The sequence below is a fragment of the Calypte anna genome, chromosome 5A (assembly GCF_003957555.1).
Source record: "Calypte anna isolate BGI_N300 chromosome 5A, bCalAnn1_v1.p, whole genome shotgun sequence".
Classification (NCBI taxonomy): domain Eukaryota; kingdom Metazoa; phylum Chordata; class Aves; order Apodiformes; family Trochilidae; genus Calypte; species Calypte anna.
Window position 1 is genome coordinate 3,561,684 of NC_044251.1, and position 26,925 is coordinate 3,588,608.

Below are 26,925 nucleotides of genomic sequence, written 5' to 3' on the forward strand. Positions count from 1 at the left end.
CCCCTCAGCCTTCTCTTCTCCAGGATGAACAGACACAGTTTTTTCAGCCTCAAAGTCTATTTTCACAACATCTGTAGTGAGATTATATAAAGCAACAGACAGTCTGCCAATACTTGGAATTACTCGAAAGGCAGCTCTGGGAAGCCAGTAGATTGTTTCATAAACAACTGCTTTCCAATATATCCCAAAATAAATGGGAGCAGAGGTGCTGAAGGATAAAGGTTGCAGTGGTTTCCGTGCTCCCTGCAGGGCACCCGCACACCTGGCTGCTCCTGCTCGGCCATGGCCATGGTGTCCACCCTGCTCACACTGCTCTGACAAACCTGCACAGCTGACACACAGACACTGCTGCCCTGCCTGTCTCCTGGTCCCGAATTCCCTGGAGCAGCTCTTCCAGAGAAACCCGACTCCTGTGTCCCCTTCCAGGGCCTACTGCCGCTCCTCATCCCACTGCCCTTCAATGGCCTCCAGCCTGCACCTCGGCCTTTCCTCAGCAAAACATCCCCCCCTCACCATGCTGGGAGCCTCCCCAGACAACAGGGACTTCAATTCACAGAATATTTAGGTTGGAAGGGCCCTTAAAGCTCCCCCAGTGCCAACCCCTTTCCATGGGCAGGGACACCTCCCACCAGCCCAGGTTGCTCCAAGCCCCATCCAACCTGACCTGAGACACTGCCAGGGATGGGGCAGCCACAGCTTCCCTGGGAAACCTGGCACAGGGGCTCAGCACAGAATGGTGAGCTTGGAAGAGACCTCCAAGCCCCTCCAGCCCAACCTTGCACCAACACCACAGCCAACTCCTAACCCATGTCCTGAAGGACCAGCTCCAAATGCCTTTTCAATGCCTCCAGGGATGGGGACTCCACCACCCTCACCCCAAAGAATTTCTTCCTCATCTCCAACCTCCATCTCCCCTCTCCCACTTGGAAACCATTTCCCCTTCTCCTCTCCCTACCCCCCCCATGTCCAAAGCCCTCCCCCAGCTTTCTTGTAGCCCCTTCAGATATTGGAAGGTTGCTCTGAGCTCACCTGGGAGCCTCCTCCTCTCCAGGCTCAACAACCCCAATCCCTCAGCCTGCATTCCCAGGGAGCTGCTCAGCCCTCTGAGCATTTCAGTGGCTCTGCTCTGGACACCTTCCAGGAGCTCTGTGTCCTTCTGCTGTTGGGCACTCCAGAACTGGACCCAGAACCCCCAGGTGGGGTCTGACAGGAGCAGAGCAGAGGGGGAGAATCCCCTCCCTCGACCGCTGTCTGTGCTGCCGGTGGTGCAGCCCAGGACCCGGTTGGGTTCTGAGCTCTAAGTGCACACTCAGGGCTCTCACCTTGAGCTTCTGCTCCACCACCCTCCCAAAAAAAAAAAAAACCAACAAAAAACTTTTCTTCAGGGCTGCCCTCAATCCTTTCTCCTCACAAACTGTATTTGTGCATGGGATTGCCTGGACTCAGGTGCAGAACCTCGCCTTTGGCCTTCTTAGCCTTAACCAATTTAAATCCCAGGATTTAAAAAATGAAAGGGGAACACAGGAAAGGGAAAGGGCCCAACTCAGGTGTGCTGTCAGCAGAGCCAATGGAACAAATCACAGTGTGAGGTCCTTTCAATTCCCATGGGATGAATTGTGGCTACTGCTGCCACCTGGAACTTGTGGTTCCTGCTGCTGCTGGTTAACGCAACCAGCTAACAAGCTGCTGCTGGTTAACGTGGCAGCTGCTTTATCCACAGTCAGTAGAGCTCTCTGGGATTATAAACCCTCTGGAGCCATGTTCAGGCTACAGGCAAAAAAGTTGGGAAGCCTGGAAGAGCCAAAGGGGGAACGTGGGAGCTGCTGTCCCTGTGGATCATAGCTGTGGTCTGAGAAGCCCAACTATGAGGACATCAGAACCAAACCCAGGTGGGTGAACATTGCTTAACAAAAAAACTTCACCCTCTCCCCTCCTTCCTGGTTTCTCAGCTGGGGTTCCATGTGAGGGTGAAGGCCAGCCAAAGTTTTCAGTGGTCACTCTTTGCATTTGTTTGCCAGTCCCGATTGTTCGGACTTTTGGGACCCCATTCAGCAATAGGGGAAAATGGCTGCTTAGGGCTGGTAGATTCAAGGTTGGTGGTAAAAGGGAAACCCGTAGGCCTGGAAACCTTTGGCTGGCCTTAACCCTCCCATGGAACCCTACCCACAGCACCACCAACAATCCGCCTACGAGTTTCCCTTTTACCACCAACCTTGAATCTACCAGCCCTAAGTGGCCATTCTCCCGTTTTGCTGAATGGGGTCCCAAAAGTCCGAACAATCAGGACTGGCAAACAAATGCAAAGAGTGACTGCTGAAAACTTTGGCTGGCCTTAACCCTCACATGGAACCCTACCCAGAACACCACCAACAATCAGCCTACAGGTTTCTGTTTTACCACCAACCTTGAATCTACCAGCCCGAAGCGGCCATTTCACTCCATTGCTGAATGGGGTCCCAAAAGTCCGAACAATCAGGACTGGCAAACAAAAGCAAAGAGTGACCACTGAAAACTTTGGCTGTCCTTAACCCTCACATGGAACTCTACCCAGAACACCACCAACAATCAGCCTACGGGTTTCCCTTTTACCACCAACCTTGAATCTACCAGCCATTTTCCCCTATTGCTGAACGGGGTCCCAAAAGTCCAAACAATCAAAACTGGCCAACAAATGCTAAGAGTGACCACTGAAAACTTTGGCTGGCCTTCACCCTCACATGGAACCCACAGCACCACCAACAATCGGCCTACAGGTTTCTGTTTTACCACCAACCTTGAATCTACCAGCCCTAAGTGGCCATTTCACCCCATTGCTGAATGGGGTCCCAAAAGTCCGAACAATCAAAACTGGCCAACAAATGCTAAGAGTGACCACTGAAAACTTTGGCTGGCCTTCACCCTCACATGGAACCCTACCCAGAACACCACCAATAATCGGCCTACAGGTTTCTGTTTTACCACCAACCTTGAATCTACCAGCCCTAAGTGGCCATTTCACCCCATTGCTGAATGGGGTCCCAAAAGTTCGAACAATCAAAACTGGCAAACAAAAGCAAAGAGAGACCACTGAAAACTTGGGCTGGCCTTAACCCTCACATGGAACCCTACCCAGAACACCACCAACAATCGGCCTACGGGTTTCCCTTTTACCACCAACCTTGAATCTACCAGCCATTTTCCCCTATTGCTGAACGGGGTCCCAAAAGTCCGAACAATCAAAACTGGCCAACAAATGCTAAGAGTGACCACTGAAAACTTTGGCTGGCATTCACCCTCACATGGAACCCACAGCACCACCAACAATCGGCCTACAGGTTTCTGTTTTACCACCAACCTTGAATCTACCAGCCCAAAGTGGCCATTTCACCCCATTGCTGAATGGGGTCCCAAAAGTCCGAACAATCGGGACTGGCAAACAAATGCAAAGAGTGACCACTGAAAACTTGGGCTGGCCTTCACCCTCACATGGAACCCTACCCAGAACACCACCAACAATCTGTCTACGGGTTTCCCTTTTACCACCAACCTTGAATCTACCAGCTGGAAAGAAATTTCTTTACTAATTTTATGCACTGACTGGAGAAGTTCCTTCTAGTGGCATTAAAAAACAAAATGAAAGTATGTGGAAAAAACTACAAACACACACAAAAAAAATCTAAAAAGCTAAAACCAGCCAAAGGGACACACACAAAAAAAAACCCAGAAAAACAAACAAAAAACTCACCAACACAAAAACAAACAAGAAAACCACCCCAAGAGAAACAGATCATGATTTTTGTGCATTTATATTTCCATTACAGTACTGAAGTATTACCTTTTTCAGGTTGGAATTTATCCCAGGGTTCCCTTTCTCCTTTCCCATCAAGCAAACATCCAAAAGCTGCAGTGGGAACAAAACATGGCATTTGGATGAACAGTAGCACCAACATCTGGGATTTTCTCAGCTGGGATTTCATGTTAGGTAAGGATTTCACTTCAGGCTGGGATTTCCCAACCAGTTCCATGATTTTAAGTCCTTAACACTCCTCTCTTCTAGACTCCAGGCACCAGGTACACAGAGCATGGTTTTAGAAACACCATGCAAAGGTGTTTTTTTTTTCCTTTTTTTTTTTTTTTTTTTTTTTTAATTTTATTTTTAACTCTCAGATCTTAAGAAATATAGACTTAAAGGCAAACATTTTACTTCTTTCCCAGATGCAGTCATCAGTACTCTTGACTATTCATATGGGAAAGAAAAAAAAAAGAGTACCCATCTCCCCACACTCTATTCCACCTCAGAAGGCCAACAGACTCTGTTATATCATCTATTTAGAATATGATTTGATAATTCTATCCTGTTCAACTCCAGGTTTTTCATATAATGTCTACTCAGCAGCAGCCACTAAGACAGCAGGAGAAACCCCTCCATCAGAAGTTATCCAACTCTTTTCAGTCCTATTTAAGCAGTAAAAAAAAAAAATCAAAACAAACCCTAAAAAAAAGCCACTTTGCTTTATAGGAACCTACATCCTTGAGGGAAAAACTGTTTTGCCAAAAGGAATCCCAAGCAGTGCTAATTAGAAGATAGTATCAAAAGGAAAACTTCTTTGCAAATAGTTAAAAAGCATCATGAAACAACCTCTGCCAAAACTCAAGGTCTGCTCTCTGCTGGGTTATTGTTCCAGGCTGTCTGCAGACATCCCTGCATGAGTTATGTTATTCTGCCATCACTTTGGAAATTCAGGGCCCAAAGCAGATGCCTGTGCTATAACATGGGCTCGACAGGACCTTGCATTTCCACCATAGTAAATCCTAAATAGTTTCCAGAAGCCCTGTGTAGAAAATACCAAAGGAACAGACTGGGTAAGCAGTTTAATGATCACACGCTCTGGGATTCTTTCTGTCTCTGAAGAACTTCCATATGTCCAGGCAGCAACTCTAAAAAGAAAAAAAAAAAAAAAAAAAGAAAAAGTTAGCCTGACACACATTCTTCTGATCTCCAGTGTTGTTGTAACACTTGTTTTGGAGTTGGTTACCTTCTGCCAGGGCTGACAGATCCAGAAAGAACTTCCAGGGAAATTCCTTGGACCAGAAAATATTTTAGGTTATGGACAAGGAGGTAATGCTGGCAAGAGCCATGTGATGGACAAAGCCACCAGGGTCACATAGCAAGGATGTGGGGAGGTCTAAACCTAACCCAGGCCTGGAGCAACAGCATGATGGCCCCACCTAGGTGTAAACCTGTAGTATCTTAACCTGGTGAACACTCAGAGAACAAGGGGTGCTATGAGGGTAACTCCTGAGCTGCTGCCCAGGGCAATATTGTGAAGGAATGGGAGTTTCCAACGCCTGGAGAGGGAAGGGAAATGCTCTCTGGTTTCCTGGAGATGGAGGATATCTGTGTTGCAGTAACAGGAGGAGGTTTTTATATTTTCTGCTTCACTCTGGATTCTTGGGGATGGAGAAGTCACCTCATGATGACATTCATTAAAGAGGTATAGAAAAGAAAACACAGGAGACAGATTTAATTCAAGTGTGTATAAATACCACCCTTGGGGACTAAAGCAGAACTTCCCCTCTCAGATTCCATGCCCCAGAGCATCCACATTCCTCTTGGAGACTCACCCTTCTTGTAACCCCCTGTTTTAAATGCAATAGTTCTGCCTGCAGAACTGAGAACACCTTTTCTCCAGACACAGAGCACTCCATATTCCCTTAATCCCTCCCCACAAAAGCCAAACACAACACACACCCCAGCCAATTGGGTTATTAGGAGAAAAAAAAAAAAAAACAAACCAGAAAATTCATACCTGTAAGAAGTAAGAATATCTGGCTAAGCTTTACTGAGGAGAAGGTTATTTCCCAGCTTTGGCAGAAGTAATTCTTGCCACAAGACAAGAAGCTACATGCACTTTACCAGCACCCACGTGACAGAAGCTGTTTGTAATGCCTAAAGCACACTTGGTAGCTTTACTACCAACAGTTTACTAACAGCTTTGCTTCACTAAGGGCATAGTTTTTGCTTGGTACCTTTTGGCAGGTTACAAGTATTTTGAGGACTTCCACATTGGTGAAGTTTACCCTGATGAGTTTTTAGTGTAACCTTGGCTTAAGTTGCCATCCCTGGCTGCTAACTGAAGCTTCTTCGTAATAAAAGGCCAGGGTTAGAGCCAAGAGTCTCAGAGGCTAATGGGTTCGAGCCAGACCATGAATAATTAAGGGTATATTCTCCATTTATGGCATTGGAGTGGCAGCAACTGGCTGTGGAAATGCATTTGTGGGAATCCCAGAGCCCTTGGGCTTTTCAGCAACGAGCCCGTGTGGCTGCTGTTCCTCACCTTCCCCAGCCAAGTTGTTCAGTCTGAGCCCATCACTTGCAGTCTGGCCTCCAGCAGCCTAAAATCAGCCTTTTTTTTTTTTTCTACCCAAGTCAGCCTCCATTCCTAAGCAAAGCATTGTAGCAAGACGAACCTCTCTTAGGGAACGAGAGACTCTCAAGCAATGCTCTAAGCCTGTGGCTCTCAGAGTTGACCAGCCCGGATCGGTGCTGTTGCTCCAAGAGCAACTGGCCTCTCTGCTGGCTAGCTCAGGACTGAGCTGAGCCTGTGCTTCAGGACTCACCTTTTATTGGCCCCCTGGTCCTGCTCATGCGCAGTGGGGGCCCACCCTAACCAGGCACAGGTGGGCTTAACACAAGTTCATGCTCACTCCCTGGGAATTAGTGGCACCTGGTTGCCTTGTTACACTACAAAGCATCCCCATGTGGGAGTGTTACAGAGAAAAGAAGAGCTACCAGGTTACATTGGGGTGGATGCCATGCAGAAACCACCCCAAAAAACAAGCACTGCAACCTATAAATTTCCCCATATCCTCTCTGGCTAATGCAATGCCTCTTCCCTTCTGGAAAAAAAAAAAAAAAAAAAGCAAAAGCAAAAAACACCTCATGAGAAGATTTATAGCAGGCTCTAAGTTCTTCATGATGACAGAGAAGGAAGAACGTCACCAGTTTGTCACTAAGGGCCTTGCTTAAGGCTCCAGGGAGGTCACACCAATACTTTTAATATTAATGATTGGCCTGGGACAGCTCTATAGCAGCTCCCACACAAAATGGTTCCATGTGTTGAGCTCCTTGCAGAGGTTGGCACTGGGGGGTTTTGCTGGAGAAACATTGCAGCCCCTGGGAAGTCTTGGGTGCTGATTTCTGGCTCCAGCAGCAAACTTGTACCCTCTGCAGATGAGCTGAGCCCAAGGAGCAGCAGCAGGTTTCTTGCTCTCTGAAGGACTGAGCCCTTTTATTCTCAAATTCTTTAGTTTTTTTGGTTGGTTTTTTTTTTTTTCCTTCCCCTAGACCTACTGAGCAAAGGAACTGAGGATGGAAGGAAACAAGAAAAAAATGGGGACAAGGAAAGAAGCAGCAGAAGCTCCTTGTGCTATCTTCTACTCCCAGAGCTTCCCAAGAAGCAAGCACAACACATGCACAGTAGTGGAAGACATCCAACACAATATCCAACTGACTGCTGCTCCAAGAAGTGGAAAGAAAAAAAAACACAAAACAGCCCTAAAACTGCCAAGCACGCAGCACAAATCATTTACGAGGAAAAGACATTTGTAATTACAATTTATTTTAGCTACCCTGCTGCCAGGAGTAACCAGGAACAGAAGAAAGCCTCAGTGTCATCTTTTCACCCTTTAGGGACCAGGGGGTGCTGCTGATCCTGCTGAGTTTTCCTGGTTGAACACCTCCCTCCAGTGGCCAAAGGTTTCCACAGAGCTCAGGCAACTGGGGATCCAAGCTGGGGACAAGCAGCACTTTTCATCTTCCCTCCTTTTTAGGAAAACCAGCAAAGCCTTTGCCCACCTAAATTCTAAGGTTTTGGGCAAAGCATTGCCACCTGCCCAAAGGAGGATGCTCTGGGAAAATAACCCGAAATTGGGGAGATACCTTATGGCCAAGAACCAAGCTCTCCCAGGACAGCCCAAAGGAAGAAGTTGGGCTTCAGCTGGATCATTTCACCCTTCTGTGGGTCCAGGATCCATCTGAGCACCTCTCACTTGGCACCCAGCAGGTCAGGGTTACTGAAACTGAGTTTAAATAAGGCACCACCAGTGGTTGCTGGTTGCACCCCAGCACCTTCTCTAAAAACTGTTTCTGCAAACAGGGCTTGGGTCATGCTAATTATTTCCTAAAGCAACAGTTCCAGACTCCATTAGGACACTAAAAGAGGTCCTTCTAAGGACATCTATGTCAAACAGAGAGAAATACAGAGCGGGATGATCTGAAGGAATTTGAGATCTAGCTCATACCTACTTTGCAAGTGCTTTGGTAAAGGAAGGATGAAGATTCATATAGTTAATTTATCCCTTTCTCATCTTTCCAGTCAAGACCAGTAAGCAGTGGCATAACCTACACAAAAGGCTACACCTCAGCTTTTTTCCTCCTTGGTGGCAGGACTGGATTTTGTCAGTCCCTGAGGCTCTCAACTTCACAGAGTGCAGGTTTGAGGCAACATCTCCAACCAGGGATCACTCTGCTTAGGAGACAAGAGTTAATTCAAAGGAACTACCACTCACCTTACAGCAGGCAAGGCAGGAGTTTTAATTTAGAATTTACCCAAGGAAAATTGTCACCTCCCTTTTGCTGGTGTCCTGGTTTGGGCCAGGATAAAGGTGATTTTCTGTTTTGTACTTTTACTTTTAGCTAAGTCTCTTGTAAGTAACAGCAAGTTTCTCAGACAGTGTGTGTTTCTAGGATTGATAACACTTGATGTTTATAGTTACTGCTAGAGACTGGTGTGCAGAGCCAAGGACACTGCTCAGCTCTGAGGAAAACATTTTACCGTCCAGGAGGATACAGAGGTCCCACCTGAGCCCTCCTTTGGGGAGGAACAGACAAGATAGATGCCAGAATTGACCAAACAGAGGATTCCATCCCATATACGTCACACTCAGTATAAATTTGAGGCATCATGAGGGCCGAGCCAGATCTTTGCCAGATTTCCTGCTTCCCTTCCTTCACCCGGCATCCTGGAAGGATCCCGTCCGTTCATCTGCCTGTGCTCCTGATCCATCCCAGCCCATATCTGTGTGTTCCTGCCTCCAGTTCCCAACTGCTGCCGACTCCAGGATTCCAGCCTGGACTTTCCCAGGGCTGCCATGCAGCCTCGGTGGTGACGTGAGAGTTATTGGGGAAGAGGGGGGAGGAATGTGGTTTCCATTTTCCTGTATATTTGTATATATTTAGTAATTTTTCCTATTTATCATTACTGTTTCATTAAAGCTGTGCAGTTTAGTTTCCAACCCATCAGTCTCTCTCCCTTATTCTCTCTCCTTTCTTTATCAAGGAGAGAGAGATTAATAGAGAGCGTCTGTTATTCGGTTTAATTGCCGGGCCAGTGTTAAACCGTGACAGCTGGGTCTTCACAGTCCACACTGACCTCAGAACAGCTTTTGACAGACCCTTTGCTGTCCTGAACAAAACACATCAGTTAGATGCATGTGAACAGAAGGGGAGAGGAAACCAGGAGAAAATACTGCAATGTACAAGTCAGAGGCAGGGATTTATTTTTTTTTTTTAGCAAAGTCTTTATTACAGAAATATTCACCTTCTAGACTTTTGCATCTGTACATGCATTTCTCCCAGTAGGAAGACGTTGCTAAAAACAGACAAAAAACCCCAAAAAGGCAACCCAGCACGGGCTCCTTTTTACTTGCTGCTCAGCATTGGCATCCATGTCATTAGAGAATAGGCTGTGCTACAAAAGCCAGGAAGCTTTACTGCTAAGAGTGCCTTCTGCTATAGCAAAGGTCAGCTTGAAGGTCCTTGTGCAGGGGGGGGGGGGCAGGTGCTCCAAAACCTCATCAGACCTCCATAAAACCCAGCTGCCCAGTTCTGTCTGCTCCCCCCAGCCACTGCTGTGCTCAGAAATAAGGACAGAGCAAGGACCCAGCTGCTGGGGCCCTAATCCCCTGCAACAGAAAAGGAAAACTGAGTAGGTAGTAAAGCCATTCCTTTGAGCTGCTCTTAGGGTTACTCCTACTGACCCCATCCCCTGACTAAAGACAGTTCTGGGACCACCTCTGTAAGGCAAAGGCTCCCTCACCAAGTACCTTGCATCAGGTCTCGGGCAAGGACCATCCCCTTCTCTCTCCTGCAGCTTCCAGGGTGGCTGCAGACACAGGGAACTGCAGGAAATCTGCTGTGCCCATCCCACCTCCAAGACTGGGAGGATTTGCAGCCTTATTTAGGAATCCGGGGCAGTTTTTCACACACATTTCCTACCTTTTTCTCCTCTACACCACTCCTCGCCAGCCAGGGGTAAAAAAGAGTGAACAGTCCAGCCATTAAGTAGAGAAACCACTTGGGGAATGAGAAACCACCCAGCCTGCATGACTTCCAGAACCAGGTACTGATCTGCTCCAACACTGCCACTTGAGACAGAGCTCAGGATGCAGCCCTGGCTTCAGACTGCAGTGGAGTCAGAAGAGTGGAGAACTGAAATAAAAGCAACTTATCCTTGCATCCCAGCTACAGACCCTAAAGTAGGCATTGGGAGCAGTGATAACTCCAACACAGAGCATCAGCAATCCAGTCAGATCCCTCAATATTCATGATTAAAAACCACAGCTAACAGATTTTATGCTCATGAAGGGGGGGAAAGGGAAAAATAAAGCTAATCACAACCTCTATAAAAGTTGGCAACCCAAGAATGCCCTCAGCAATGCCAGCCCAGAGCTGAGTCCCCAGAGGGCAGCAGCCTCTGAAGTGCCTCCAAGCTGACAAGAGCCAGCAAAGGGAAGGGGGGGGGGAGAGGAAAAGGTAAAGAGGCAGAGGGGGAGAAATGTGTGTTGAATCCAGAACCCAAAGGACCCATTCCCCACCACAGTCTGCCAAGCCAAAAAAAGGTGGAAAGCCAGAAATAGGTGGGCTTGGCTCCCTCCTCTCAGGGGTTTCTCATCATGCTCCAAGGCAAGGCAGAGCTGACTCCAGAAGCAGGAGAAGGGAGCACAAGGGTAGCACTCAGTGTTTCAGATGAGAGCCAAGGATGAAGGAGGCAGAGGAGTTGCACAAGAAGGATGCACAGATGAAGGATGCACAGTAGGAGTCCAATGAGGTTAACTGCAAGGGAGGAAAAGCCCTATAAAGCACCACTAGTTACCACCACCAGTCAGTGAAGAAGCTGAATCTACTGAAGCACTGGAATCTCAACAGCAATCCTGGCTCATGGGACAAAGATGGAACTTTGGGGGGAAAGATGGGTGAGAGGAGGACCAGGGGAGAGGGGATTTATTTCATGTTAGGCCCAGTGGGTTGTAGAACAGAAATATCAAGTGTATTAACATGGAGCAGGCAGCAAAAGCATTGTCTCCTCAGGTTATCTGGTGCCTTGTGTGATGTGAGATAGTTAAGTTCTGCTTCTTGAAGTAAAAATAATCCAGAGACAGGATGCAGGTGGCCTCAGGGCCCTATTGCCAGAAAATCAGGTTGTATTGCAGCTCTAAGAGTCCTTAGCAGAGTGGTATCAGAAATGGGATGTCACAGGAAGAGTGGTCAATGGTTAAACAGTCTGGGTGTGAGGCAGGAATGTTCTGGTTGCTTCTTTCTCTGGGGTGCCAGAGCTCTGGAGTCACTCAACTCAAGACTTGGGCACTTTGGTGTAGTCTTCACTGTGTATGTTCTTGCAGAGAGAAATGGACAGGATCATCCCCAGCAGCTGGAATAAGTAAGGAAAAACAGGAATAAAATCAGCAACCGGGCAGGAAAGGGTGGTAGAGGGGAGCAAAATACAGTTGTCTTCTTTTCACGATAACAGCTGAAAAGAGTTGGTCCCCATGGCAAGGAAAAGGCAATAACTGGGATGACAAAAATATTCTGCTGCAGAAATGGATCTTTACCTGGAATCTATGTTATGGGCTTTTTAAGGCAAGAAGTGGCAGCTCACTAGAGGGGGATGTTGCTTGTCTCATTCTTCCTGGTTACACCTGAACTGAATTGCCAAGTGCCAGGCAGGAACAAGTAGATAGGGATTGGTTCAACTTTTAATCCAAGCACTGCACTGCCATAAACCAGGTGTCTAATACTTGGAAAGAAAAAAAAAAAACCAAACAAACACACACACAAAAACCAAAAAAAACCCACCCACAAAAAAAAAAACCTAAACACATACACACACAAAAACCCCCAAACACACACACAAAAACCCCCACATACAAAAAACCCCCAAACACACACAAAAAAACCCCCAAACACACACACAAAAACCCCCACATACAAAAAACCCCCAAACACACACACAAAACCCCCCCCACACAAAAAACCCCCAAACACACACAAAAAAAAACCCAAATACACACACACAAAAAAAACCCCAAATACACACACACAAAAAAAACCCCAAATACACACACACAAAAAAAACCCCAGACACACACAAAAAAAACCCCAAATACACACACACAAAAACCCCCAAACAGACACACACACAAAAACCCCCAAACAGACACACACACAAAAACCCCCAAACACACACAAAAAAAACCCCAAACACACACAAAAAAAACCCCACACACAAAGAAAACCCACACACACACACAAAAACCCCCAAACACACACAAAAAAAACCCCAAACACACACACACAAAAAAACCCTCCAAACACACACAAAAAAACCCCCAAACACACACACACAAAGAAAACCCCAAACACACACAAACACACAAAAAAAACCCCAAACACACACACACAAAAACCAAACCACACACAAAAAATCAAACACATACAGACACAAAAATACCCCAAAACCCAAACACACACAAACCCAAACCAGCTTTGCCTTTAACAGCATGCATGGTAAGACAGGATGGGTTCCCATCAGGGGGTAACTTACCTCTATAACACCAACACCAGTGCAGACCCCAAGAATGACACCCAGGTTATCCTTTAACCACTTCTCCACACCATCCATGCATCCCTAGAGAGAAAACATGGTCAGGACGGAAAGATGCACAAATCCAAGTATCCCAGCTGAAAACCCCTAAGACATCTCCTTCTCCTTGGAGAGATGATCCCAAGTTACAGGTCATACCAAGCTTCACAGAGAGCTTGAGAAGAAAACAGCATCAAAGGAGGGCAACTGGGCTGGTGAAGGGACTCGAGCACAGACCCTATGAGGAAGGGCTGAGGGAGCTGGGGGTGTTCAGCCTGGAGAAGAGGAGGCTCAGGGGAGACCTCATCACTCTCTACAACTCCCTGAAAGGAGGCTGGAGCCAGGGGGGGGTTGGGCTCTTTTCCCAGGCAACTCTCAGCAAGACAAGAGGGCAGGGTCTCAAGTTGTGCCAGGGGAGGTTTAGGTTGGAGATTAGAAAGAATTTCTTTCTGGAGAGGGTGATCAGACATTGGAATGGGCTGCCCAGGGAAGTAGTGGATTCTCCGTCCCTGGAGATATTTCAAAAGAGACTGGATGTGGCACTCAGTGCCATGGGCTGGGAACTGCAACGGGAGTGGATCAAAGGTTGGACTTGATGATCTCTGAGGTCCCTTCCAACCCAGCCAGTTCTATGATTCTATGATCATTTCTAATTTTTCTTGCCCAAACTTCCACAGGCAAAACTGATGTGGAAAAAAAATGATCCAAAAAATTCCCCCAGGAGCAAAGAGAATGGAAGTTCAGCTGAAGGTTCACAGGAGCCAGACACAGCCACTTACCTGCTCATGGACAGGCCAGTCAGCAGAGGTTGCAGTGGTGTTGACAAGGACATCCAGATTACAGAAACCACTATCCACCTGCAAGTCCTTGGAGCTATTGGAGCAGGAGCATGGATAGGCAGTCATGCTTTGGTTGATAAGAATCTCATTATTTTCCCAGTCCTTTGCTCCAGTCCAGCCACAGCAAGCAATCTAATACACAGAGAGATAGCATCATGGTTTTACACTTTGCACTGGTAATATACTGGGGATGAAAACAGGCAGGCAGGGGAGGCAGAAACACACAGGAGCTCTCTCCCCATATAAAAACACCAGACAGGCCATACTGCTTGCATCAATTAGTACCATTAGAACATCACCCTGCTTACCAGATGATGCAAAGGGCCATCCAGGGTGGATGAGGTGCTACACTGGATGGGTTAGTGGTTAGGGGTTGTAGGGCATATGATCTTTAGAGGTCTCTTCTAAACTTGATGATTCTATAATTCTATGATTCTCTGAAGAATTTCATCATTTCCTACTAAAGAATCCCTATTAACAAGACAACAGGCCACTTCTAGTCAACTTTAAGCACAGCAGATTATAACATGACTCCAATGGGATGAGGTTCAACAAGGCCAAGTGCCGGGTCCTGCACTTTGGCCACAACAACCCCATGCAGCGCTACAGACTGGGGACAGAGTGGCTGGAGAGCAGCCAGGCAGAAAGGGACCTGGGAATCTGGATTGACAGGAAGCTGAACATGAACCAGCAGTGTGCCCAGGTGGCCAAGAAGGCCAATGGCATCCTGGCCTGGATCAGGAACAGTGTGGCCAGAAGGTCCAGGGAAGGGATTCTGCCCCCATACTCAGCCCTGGTAAGGCCACACCTTGAGTACTGTGTCCAGTTCTGGGCCCCCCAGTTCAGGAAGGAGATTGAGGTCCTCGAACAGGTCCAAAGGAGGGCAACCAAGCTGGTGAAGGGACTCGAACACAGATCCTGTGAGGAGAGGCTGAGGGAGCTGGGGGTGTTCAGGCTGGAGAAGAGGAGGCTCAGGGGAGACCTCATCACTCTCTACAACTCCCTGAAAGGAGGTTGGAGCCAGGGGGGGGTTGGGCTTTTTTCCCAGGCAACTCTCAGCAAGACAAGAGGGCAGGGTCTTAAATTGTGCCGGGGGAGGTTTAGGTTGGAGATTAGAAAGAATTTTTTCACGGAAAGGGTGATCAGACATTGGAACGGGCTGCCTGGGGAGGTGGTGGACTCTTCGTCCCTGGAGACATTTAAAAAGCGACTCGATATGGCACTCAGTGCCATGGTCTAGTGACTGTGGCAGTAGTTGATCAAGGGTTGGACTTGATGATCTCTGAGGTCCCTTCCAACCCAGCCTATTCTATGATTCTATGATTATGATTCTATGCTCTGCCCATCCCTACAGTTCTAGCACACCACTCATGCCAGAATATGAATACTTCACAAGGTTTAAAGCACAGACCTAGATACTCACAGGCCATGAAGTTCTACATGAGTTCTACAGAGTGTAATCTGGATTAATTTCTGCAGAGTGAATACCAGCAAGCCTCATCTCTGCTCACAGTGCTAAACAGAAGTGAAAATGCAAACCAGATGTTGCTGGGAGGTCACAGCTGGAGGAGGGGAGTTGCCCAGTGTGACAGGTTGGAGATCTTTGAGTCCCTCCTGTTCATTTTCAGGAGGTTGATTTGGTGAAGGAGAAGCAAGGCAAGGAAGAAATTAATGTATATCACATATATTCAAAGATACCTCACAAGAAATACTGCCTGGTCTTCCACTACCAATGCTAACACCAGTCTAAACACTGACCTGATTTTATTTTGAGCAGCACACATTATTTTAGTTATTTTTTAATTTTTTTTTTTTGTGCAGACAGGAGGCAGGAACTTCTCATTTTCTGGTTCATCAATTGCAAGGCACCACTGATCTTACTCTTGGCTCCCCTCCCAGGGGACATCTGCAGCTACCACATGATGGCATCAACATGCCACCAAGCCCCGCAGAGTCAGGATGGGTTTGCACCCATCTGGCTGCAGTTGGGACTGGCTGGAAGATGGGGTGAAGAAACTTTTCCATCTGAAAAAAAATTCACATTCTTCTCCAGCCACGTGATAAAATTGCAGTTGCTGGAGGGGAAAGCACATCAGGGAGTCCAGTGAAGAGTAAGATTTAGTCTTAAGTGTGGGTCCTGGTGCTCACATGGTGGTACAGAGCAGAAAAGCTCCCCAAACCCCATGTGGAAGTTTACAGAAAAGCCCCCTTTGTTCAGAGGAGAAAAGTAATGTTTCAGCCTGGTGTAAAAGACAGGAGAGGGGAGGTACAAAAAGCTCAACACTCACCCCAGGACAAGCAGGTTTTTTCCAAACAAGTATTGAAGATCCAACCTCCAGAAGGAAATACTAATTTGGGCTTTTAATTTCAAGGACTGGTCTAGAGAATGCCCACCCCTTTCAAATGCTAACTCTAGTGTATACAAGTGAAATTATGACTCCTAATACTCAGCTTATCCACCTTACAAAACCTTCTGCTGCTCCCACATAGAAGAAAGCTCACCCAGGACCCTCTCTCAGACTCAGCCTTCTCAAGTCTGCTGGCAGCAGTGATGATAAAACAAAGAAATCCTTCTCCCTCCAAGGAGGAGGAATACTGCAGGTCAGTATTTCTGAAGAACAGACAGTAGGAAAATGCTATTACTTGTCCTTACTACTCATCAGTCCCACGCTGGGCATGTATCTAAACCACTCCAGCTCTCAGGCTGGAGCTTTGGCAGTAAATAACTATCATGACTCCAGGCTGCATGAACACTGACCTAGTTGCTCAAACACTGACCCTGCTGCTAAAGCAGGAACCACAGGCCCTTGGATGACTCCCAAGAAGGCTGACATTTGCAGAAAAGCTGTAACAATCAGCAAGCAACACGTAGTAGGGCAGGCAGTGCTGCTGACTTGCCTAGCAATAAGTTAGGGATTTTATTTCCTCCAGGAATAGGATGCAGTGTGGCTTCCACAAAGGTTGGTAGCATTCCAAAGGCCCTGGAGATGCCATTTGGCAGGCCAGATACTTCAAGCTATGCAGCCAATCCTACCTCATCCTAAAGAGGAATCATGCAGGAAAGGTTTAGGGTCTTGCAATGAGCAAGCAAGGCAGTTTTCTAGAGTGCAAGCACCAAACCTCAGGGGCAAGAGCCACAACTTACCTGTGTCTGCACGTAGTCCCATGCATCTTGCAGGTTCCTCTCATCATCATTCAAAGGGTCATAATTTTCAATCAGATTTCCAACTATGCGGGACAGCTCTTCTTTCAGCTGGCAAGGAAAAAGGCAGCAGAGCAGTCAGTTCCTTGCAGCCTTTCCTGGGGGGGTTTAGGGTGGATAACACCCCTCCCTATCACCTATGTTTGTCCAGTGGAAAAGACCACGAGCTCATCACCAGTATGTCTGAGAAAATATTTTGCTTTCCTCTAGCTCCAGGGAATTAGAGCAAAGACAAAAATTGGAGATTAAAAGTACTATTAAAAAAAAAAAAAGAAAAACCCAAACCAAAACAGGCAGTAGCTTCTAGTTAGGTCTTTTCCAAAGGACCTGAAGGAAAGAGTAGCAGGTGCTCAGGCTGTCACTCATACAACACAAGCATTTTTTACCTGCAGCAAAGAGACAGGTAGAAATATATCCAAAACACTGGAAAAAATCAGCATTTGATTGCACATAAAGCAATGCTTAAAGGAAAAAAGCAACTAAGCAGAGACAAATCCCCCAGACTGGCACCTTGAAATACCTTGCTCTGCAGTCTTGTCTATGCTTTTGAAAAGAGGTAATAAATATTATCAACTGAATGCAATGCAGAAGATAAAAATCACACTATGACAACCAGGGAGTGTTTCTTGCTAAGGAAACGTTTTTTCCAGGCAGAAGTAAACTATACAAATCCATTATACATATATATATGCATATATATACCCTAGCTTTCAACATTGCATGGCCTGCTGCTACAGAACTAGGAAGTTACCCATGAGAAAATTCATTAATTCTAGGTCCCCATTTCCTCCACCAGTTTCTTCTCAAGCTTCTTAAGCAGATTGGTTCCTCAAAAGCTGAGGCTTGGAATAAATTCCTTTGCTTATTAAGTATAGCATTATGTTTGTTCCAGCACTGATGGGAAGCACACATGATGCACAGAAAAGTTCAGACATCAGACCAAGCAATCAGGCATCCATCCCACTTAAGACCAGAAAAGAAAGGAAAATAAATTTCATTCACAAGAAAGCAAAGTTGTGAAAATCTGGGCAAATGAATGTTATAATGTATGGAGGCCAACTGGAGATCTACCACAATAAAAAGGGATGCTTGGTGGCCACCAAACAAAAAAACCCTACAGGATCCAGTGGTCCAGAGTCAGAAAACAGAAACAGCCTGAGTTTGCCTCAGGAAAATCCTCCCAGGAGAGACAAAGAGGAAAAATTTTGTACAAAGCACAAACTGTATCTCTTCAGAAATGCTCCATGCAGCTTCAGTCACTCAGAAAAAGCTTCCTGCAAAAAGCATGGATAAGGTGATCTCTACAGCCTCAGTCTGGAAGGGAAGGGAACTCAGCAGCCAAAGTCTTGGTGCTTCCCAGCAAGTCCTTGCCCAGGCACAGAGAAGGGCTCCAAACGTGGTGAACACCAAGGGAACAGAAATAGGGATGGTTCTCCTGGTTAGACACAGGCTGAACAATTCCTGTCACTCTGCTCCTGGGTGCAGCTGGGTTATTTTGACATTCAGCTGATGGAAATCTTCCTTTTTCACAAGGCATGGATCTGCCTCTGCCCAGACTCCTCTAACTGCTGCTTCTGTATTGAGACAGTAAATGCTCCAGCTATCTAAACTGCTCATCAACACCCTCACCACAAACCCTATCAAATCAGCCCTTCATCCCCATTTCTTATTGAGGGATTTGTTTGAGCTGAGATGTGCCAGCTGGACCAGCCAGAAGACTCTTTCACCTTATTGCACCTCCTTCTGAAGCTCTTCTCAGCCAGGCTGGACATGAGGACTGCTCATGTTACTGCTAAGGACAGACCCAGATCACAAGAGATTGGAGAGAGTATTACACTGCTTGAGGGATGGGACAGATTTCCATCAGCCTGAGCACAAGGATGCTCCCCATTCCCTCCCTTACCTTGCCTGTGCTGCTGCAGCAGATTTCAGACTGCTGGAAATGTAATTTTTTTCCCCTTCCCTTCTGCTGCAATGCTTGTTGCAAATGACCATGGCAAACCCAGGGACACCCAGGAAGAGGATTAACCATCAGGGAGAAGCTTCCCTACAACAGCAACCACTCTTCTTGGGAAAACTGCATCTCTGCTGCCTGGGATCAGCTCTACCAGGCCAGACAGATGGGATGCACGATCTGTCTTCTCATCATGTCTAGCTCCTTCCCCCTTTAACTACTTCCCATCCCCTTTTCCTGCCCTTCAAACCAAGGCAACCTGACCTGGTTCTCACTAAGGAGATTGTCCTTGGCTGCTGCCATAAGCCTTATCAGTTACTGAACCTCCCAGTTCCCTTCCTGCTGCTCCACAGGCAGAGGGAAGCAAGGTTTGGTGCCATTCCCTGGGCCCATCTAGCCCCTTAGCTACTAAGCCATTTGGAGCCCAGATGTTCCTTCTGCAAGAATCCCAGCTACTGCCTCTCTTCTCCATCCCAGGAATTCCCCACCACAGGAATTCCCAGGGCCTGAATGGGATGTCCCCAAGCACAGCTGCAAAGGAAGCTGTATCCCTGTTCTTCCCCTGCTCTCATGTCAGAGCAGGCAAGAAGTTTGCCAGACAGCTCTGCTTTCCAAAAATGCTCACAAACCATGCTCACAGGTTTACCCAGCAGGGCAAAACCCAAAAGAGAATCACAGCATCTCCTACTGATCCCTCTTTGACACCTGGCAGAGGAAAAGCCAAAGAGCAACAAGCTAAAAAAGGCATGCTAAGCATTCAGCATCCTCACCACCCTCACCCCACAGCCATGGCAGTCCCACTACATGAATGGGGCTCCCAGTTTGGCTGCCAACCAGCTGGAGGCCTGACAGGGCACTGCCAGGGAACCCATATCCAGAGGATGAGCTGCTGCAGTATATTCCAGTAGCTCAGAAGTGTAGCAGGAGGAGCCATTCTTGCTGCTGAAGCTCGACGAGCTGCTGGTCTCTTCCAGGACTCCAGCCACCACACAGCGCTTCCAGGGTAGAAGTGTAGCAGGAGGAGCCTTTCTTGCTCCAGAGGCTCGACAAGCTGCTGGCCTCTCCATGCCTTGCACCAGAGTGAGCTGAGGTGCCTTCTGTGGGTGTGTGTCCCACCTTTATTGGCCCCCTGGTCTTGCTCATGCCCAATAGGGGCCTGTCCTAACCAGGCACAGGTGGACTCACACCCACTCTTTGGCAACTCAAGGCACCTGGCTGACAAGGTCTCTCTACACAGAAGTGATTCCCTACACGAGGGAAAGGCAATCCCTCCATCTTCCATGTCTACTGGAGCTCTACAAGTAACACACCATGGAACTGCATTCCTGATGAAGTGCTCCACTTCAAAACATTAACCCACTTGGCTTTAAGCTCAAATTGTAGTAGAGATATTCATGATACTCTCAGATACTCGTGCTTGCTCTTGGGGAAAGAGGTTTTACATACAGATGCAGAAGGGCTGAAAGTTCAGAAGAAGATGACACAGCAAGAGAGGACAGTCAAAAAAGTAATCACTCAGGCTGGTAACCTCTCAAGGCACCACTGCTAAAAATTTTACAGATTTCACTGCAGCAGCCTTTTACAAATTTCTTTTTCCTGTTCCCAGCACCCAAAAATAAAGCCTGAATACCAAAGAGAGCTTCATAAGCCTTGAGAAAGCAGCACTACTGAGACTGGCAGATAGAGAAGCAGCCAAGTGTCCAGTTAAACTGCTGAGCTGGGGTAGAGGACAGGAGACTCCAGTTATGCCTGCCCACTTTGGGAGAAATCATATCCAAGTGTCTCCTGTTCCCCAAGGCAAAGGAAAATATGCACAGGGAGAAACACTTACCCTTTCTTTCTGGAAGTAGATGACCAGTCCAGCAGCAACCTGAGTTATGAGGATTACCATCAGGCAGGTGAAATACTAGAAACAAACCAGATGTCCACTATCAGCCTTTAGGAAGTTCTTAACATAACAGCACAAGTTCAGTAAGATTTCATCTACAGGAAAGGTCAAAACTCTGTGCCTGCCTGCAGACAAGCTCTGCTAGCAAAAATGCCCTCCCCAGTGAAATGCTTAAGCACAAGTGCCTGCAGCAGACCCTGCATTTTATCATTTTTCCCAGCAGGCCAACAGGAAGACTTGAAGGGGCAGAGGGTTTACAAGCACCTCCTGAATGTGTAATCCCACCTGGGAATCCCTCTCCCACCTCCTGCTCCATTCCCAGTCCACTCCGACCTCAATCAGTTTGACCCTGCCTATCCCAAGCCTCCATGGCAAGAAAAAAAAATTTAAAAATCAATTTTACAAACCTAATTATTTTTTTTATTATTTTTGAAAGTCAACTGCCTTTTAAAAAAAAAGCTATTTGTTTGAGGATCTAATTTTAAGATTCATCTAGATGAATTTAAATTGAGATCATTAAGATGCTTTTAAGGAAAGTTTGCCACCTAAGGTTACTTTTCAACAGTGGCAGCCACTCCTACACTACATGAGGAGATGCTCTCAGTGCCAGAACACACCATTTCTTATAAATCCTTGCTTTCCTATAAATACATGCTCTGAGTAAGCAGGAGCTGAAGAAAGAGGCTGATGTGTCACCTTATCCAGAAGATTTCCTACAGATGAACCCCTTGGAGGGGTCCTGACAGACAAGGGCATTCCTGGTCAAGCCTCTCCATTCTTGTGCTTTGCAGAGAAGCTGAGGTTTTTGGCACAGGAGGACACTGTCACTCTTCAATCTCCCTGCCCTTCATACTTGTCCTTGCACCACTGAGAGCACAATGAAAACAGGGAAGTCAGGGTAGGAGGTCAAGACACAGGGGGACCTGGGACATTTCTCCTCATCTCACTGTTTTCAGGAGGTATCAGTGACATCCTCTCTCATTCAGCAGTTATAAAGTCCCATCCCAGAAACTGCTGCCAGAGCCCCTTGGCTAAAAATTCAGTGTGCAAATTCTGATCCAAGCTGCCCTCCTGCCATCCCCAGGGATCCCTTGGAAAATATCCAAGGGATATTTTGCAGGAGTGGTATTAAAGGGAGGATATAAACCATGAATTCTCTCACCAGACCCAAGAGACAGCGGATTTCATTGACTGCTCCAAGACAGCCCAGGAAGCCCATCAGCATGGTGAGAGCCCCAACACCAATGAGGACATAGGCACCAGTCTTCAGAGAAGGAGATGACATCTCTGTGGAGACCAGAAGGCACAAAATTACATCCTGACAAGAGCTACATCTGCTGTCACTATTTAGAGAACTCCCTCAGTATCTATTTATCATAGGCTGTTGTCTTCTGCAAAGGGACTGCATGCTGAACATGGGGACAGAAGGATGCTTCTGAGTGTCTTCTGAGGAAGGAAGGCTTTCAAAGCCAACCTGAACACCTCTTAACTCAGAGCCTGGAAGACTCAAGGCCACACCAAACAAATGAACTTTGTTTGGAGAAAGCTTCCTGGGTTTGTAACTCCCTCTGAGATTATGTCCTCCTCCACCCCTGTCTGCTTCAATTCCCTTTGCTACCTGCAGGAAAGCTTTTCTTTCAAGTCCTAAAGCCCCTTTTTGGTTTAGCTTTTCATTTTAATGCACTATTCCTTGTTCCAGCTGTTCTGGTTTTATTTGCCCACTTGCAGGGAACAGTGGGACACAGAAACTCTGGGCAGTGAAAGGTGACACAGGAGCTCGTGTTGAGCATGGATGATGGGACAGATACCTTGACAAGTCAGGTGCTCTGTATGATCCCCTCCAAACAGATGCTTTTCCAGGACCAAAACAGGGATCATGTCCAAATTAGCTGCTTTACCTATTCTCCTAGCTAGCCCCTGCTATGGTGTCTGGAATGAATGCCCAGTGGTTTTTCTACTGAGTTTAGGTAGTTAACTTATTTCATTTCACCACTTATTTCAGGCATGCTGGTGCTCTCAGTCCTCTCCCTTCAGCATTTAGTGTTTTGAGCAATTTAAAAAACCCAGCTTTTCCATTTGAGTTGCTCACAGGAGTGGTTCTTGCAGAACAGGGAGCAAGCAGCATGGTGGAAAAGCTGAAGAGATACCCAGTCTAGAAATAGTAACCAGAAAACTCATTTCTCATTAAGAGGCATCCTTAGACCTGCAGCTGCACAGTGTAGGGGGATTCTGGATGCCCACTGATTAATGATAATAATATTCCTAGAGCTCAGCATTTAGCCTCCTGGACAGCAATCCAAGGAGACAAGTTTACTCTGAGCTCCTCCCCAAAAAGCTGAGTCACTGAACACAGATAAATACTCTGCCCCCTAAAAAATACCTCACCCCACTTCTCCTACCTGCTGCCAGTCACCAGCTACCAAACTTTTCCTCTAGAATTTAATTCCCAAAAGGCACCAGAGCTCTGTGCCACGTATGATCCATCCTGCTCCCCATCCCCAAGTCTGCTCCATCACCATCCAACTGCTCAAGTGCCCAGGCTGCAGCACCTCCCCAGTGCCAGAAGGGGGAAGAAAAAGAAAATGTATTTCCTAGCTCAAAAGGCCTATTCCCTAACTCAAAAGCCCACCAGAGGAGTGACCATGGCAGGGGGACAGGAGCTGTGCTCTGCAGGATGCTCTGTCTTGCAGAGAGAGGTGACTCTGCTGCATCTGCTGTCACCCCCTGTTTTCCCCTGTGCTGGGCAGGCAGCCAAGCAAGTCCAAGAGGCTCCTTTGGCAGGGGCTGCAGTGCCCTGCTGGGCTCCCTCCCTGATGCCTGGGTCACTAAGAAAGAGGGCAAGGCATGGGAAAGGAAATGAGGGGGGAGGGTGAAAAAGAGCTGAGGCTGGAAATCTCCAGGAAGGAAGCTAAAGCCTTAAATGCTCTGCTTGCAGAGATTCTGGGTAAAATGGGAAGAAGCAGAGCCAAACTCAGGGATTTTGTGCCTCCACAAGAGGCAGGAACACTCATCAGCCTGGGGGGAAGAGCTGCTGGCCCAGTGGTACCAAACACACACAAGACCAGGAGGGATGCTGCAAATAGCCTGGACATGATAAACTCCTTTCTGGCTGCCTGCATCATTAGTAGGGCAGTAGTAGGGATGTTTTCTCAAGCCAGAATCTTCCAAAGCCAGGCCAGGGTGTTCAGTAGAACCTGGGAGGATAAAGCCCTTGCAGGATGCTGATAGCTGAAGGCCATTATTGTTATTCTTGTTCCTTCCCTGGGGCTGCAAGCAGTGGGCAGGAAGCCCTCCTGCACCACCTGGCACTGGTGCCAGGATCTTCTGGAAGTCGTGGCCATGGGTAACCAGAGCTGCCAGGCAGAAAAAGCTGTTTGAAGGCTCCTCTAGGAAAAAGCACAAAGGAGTTTGTGAAGGATGGAGCTGAGCTACTCATTTGGTTTTGGTTGTTTTGGTTGGTGCAGAAAGCAGAACCACAGGTAAGACTCAAGTGGATGCTCTTGGCTGACTCAAAGGGGAAGAACGTTAGCACAAAACACCCAGGATGCCCAGGCAAAGTCTTAAAGTGTCCATAACTGAGTATGTTCTAGAAGCTAGAGAACTAAACACAGACCCACACCTTCCATCCTCCCTCAGATCTACATCCTCTGCTGCTTAGGAACAGTGGTGGTAGGATGTACATGAAGCACTGATAAAACCAGCTCCATCTTTGCCTTGGCATTTAAACTAGACAGATTGAAATAGATTACAGAAAGCTGTAGAAAAAAATTGAAATTCATTACACAAAAAAAAGAAATGGAAAGAGATTACAGAAAGCTGCAGAAAAAATTGAAATAGATTACAGAAAGCTGTAGCAGAGGGGACTAGCAGAGCAAAACTACACTAAGGCACTGGGGGGGCCTTCAGACACGATGCTGAGGAAACACAGAGAGTGAAAAAAGGATGGAACACTCATCCTTATAGTGAAAGTGAAGTATTTGGGTGAGGAGGCACTGACCCTGGGCTGCAATCCACAAGAGCAGCACGAGTGCTGGATCTCCAGGGTTGCTCCTGCTCCCCCTGTCCCTGCTGGAGTCCCTTGGTGCTATCCACCATGTTACTGCTCAGCGCACACTCCAGACATGAAGCATTGCCAGCCCCAGACTACACTGTGGTGAATCCAGAGTTAATCCAGCAGAAGAGGAAGAAAAAGAAGAAAACATCATCTTACGTAGAACAGCAATGAAACTGCTTTTGTCAGCCAGGATCCAGATCCCAAAACCCAGGATCACAGCACCCAGGATCTGAAAGAGTAAGAACAGAACACACCCAGCCAGCTTATTAATATAAATAAATAAATACAAAAAAAAAGAGGAAATCACCATTCTCCAGACTTGCAGAGGGAAAACAACCATTCTCCTGCCGTTCCCACCCATCTCCCCCATGGTTCTCCTCCCAAAATAAACAGGATTAGCATGACTCCAGGAAAAGGGCCTCAGCCAACTGCACAGGAGCCCCAGGTTCTGCTTGGCAGTCCTTCACATGGTGCTGTACAGGAGGACCATTCAAAACTGCCTGAGGAAGGGATGTCCTGCTGCTAGAACCCTGTTACTAGAAGCAAAAGGTAAGGGCACTGCTGCTTGGAGGAACCGAGCAAGGACAAACATACCTCGTGTAGAATTTTAAAGATTTGTTTGGACAGAGAAATCCCTGACCCTATGGGGCCAGACTAGAAGGCAGCTGCCTAAGGATTAGATATATCTGGCAGCTGGAACATTGCCAGGAAGGAAATATTTGGCTTTTCAGGCTCTGTTATAATGCTATGGCTTCAACCCACAGATGCAAAAAAAAAAAAAAAAAAAGCCAGCAGGATTTACTCTGTGTGTGCAGGTTCCCTTGAGTGTGAGCTGCTTTGCCCCTTCCAAAGCCAGCCTTCAACATTTAGTCACTATTTTATGCCAGAATAACCCAGAACCACTCATCTTCCTGAACCAGGCACAAAGAGTCAAGCATTGGGAAACATCATCCCCCCAATCCAACACACAGAGTTTTATGTAGGGCAAGGACCACTGGAGCAAGAGGACACAGCTGGATCCAGACATGGAGCTTAGAAGGCAAGAGACAGTTTTCCCATCTCTTTTTTGAAAGAGGGGGGAGAAAGGGAGGCTCTGGTTTAGCTTCCAGGTATCACCACGGCTTATGCTACACTGAGAGGTGCTTGCACATAAATGACCCCAGCTCCCAAATCAGGCCGAGAGCACCATTATACCCATAATAAAGGGACTATGAGAAGCCTGAGAGGCTGTGGGTTTGATAAGAAGCTGAAACTTGTGCTGGCCAGCCAAGTGGCTGCCCAAAAATCTAAAACAGACTTTGGAGAACCAAGGGAAGGACAAGGACTGCAAGCCAAATGGACTGCAGGCAGTAGTTCTTAACACCAGCAGGATTTCAAGATAGAATGAATGAAATTAAATAATAAATCACAGAATCATAGAATCATAAAATTGGCTGGGTTGAAAAGGACCTCAGAGATCATCAAGTCCAACCTTTGATCCACTCCCGCTGTGGTTCCCAGCCCATGGCACTGAGTGCCACATCCAGTCTCTTTTGGAATATCTCCAGACACGGAGAATCCACTACTTCCCTGGGCAGCCCATTCCAATGTCTGATCACCCTCTCCATAAAGAAATTCTTTCTAATATCCAACCTAAACCTCCCCTGGCACAACTTGAGACCATGCCTGCTTGTCTTGTTGAAAGTCGTCTGGCAAAAGAGCCCAACCCCCCTCTGGCTCCAACCTCCTTTCAGGGAGTTGTAGAGAGTGATGAGGTCTCCCCTGAGCCTCCTCTTCTCCAGCCTCAACACCCCCAGCTCCCTCAGCCTCTCCTCATAGGATCTGTGCTGGATCCCTTCACAGCCTCCTTGCTCTTCTCTGGACCTGCTCCAGCACCTCAATCTCCTTCCTGAGCTGAGGGGCCCAGAACTGGACACAGGACTCAAGCTGTGGCCTCACCAGCACTTGAGTACAGGGGCAGAATCCCTTCCCTGGACCTGCTGGCCACACTGTTCCTGATCCAGGCCAGGATGCCATTGGCCTTCTTGGCCACCTGGGCACACTGCTGGCTCATGTTCAGCTTCCTGGCAATCCAGACTCCCAGGTC

General features: G+C 47.3%; 1 protein-coding gene across 5 annotated transcripts in view; it reads right to left on the reverse strand.

Moving 5' to 3' along the window:
* Positions 1-10,379: 10,379 nt before the first annotated feature.
* CD82 (CD82 molecule) overlaps positions 10,380-26,925 on the reverse strand; it is a 43,544-nt gene continuing 26,998 nt past the window's right edge. For all 5 annotated transcript variants that reach the window (XM_030452543.1, XM_030452541.1, XM_030452544.1 and 2 more), the window contains 7 exons: positions 24,996-25,068; positions 21,948-22,072; positions 20,729-20,803; positions 16,887-16,994; positions 13,682-13,873; positions 12,864-12,947; positions 10,380-11,690 (listed from right to left, as the gene is read on the reverse strand). In XM_030452543.1, coding sequence (XP_030308403.1) covers positions 11,613-11,690; positions 12,864-12,947; positions 13,682-13,873; positions 16,887-16,994; positions 20,729-20,803; positions 21,948-22,072; positions 24,996-25,068 — 735 coding nt within the window. In that variant the 3' untranslated portion in view covers positions 10,380-11,612. The remainder of the gene's footprint in view (positions 11,691-12,863; positions 12,948-13,681; positions 13,874-16,886; positions 16,995-20,728; positions 20,804-21,947; positions 22,073-24,995; positions 25,069-26,925) is intronic.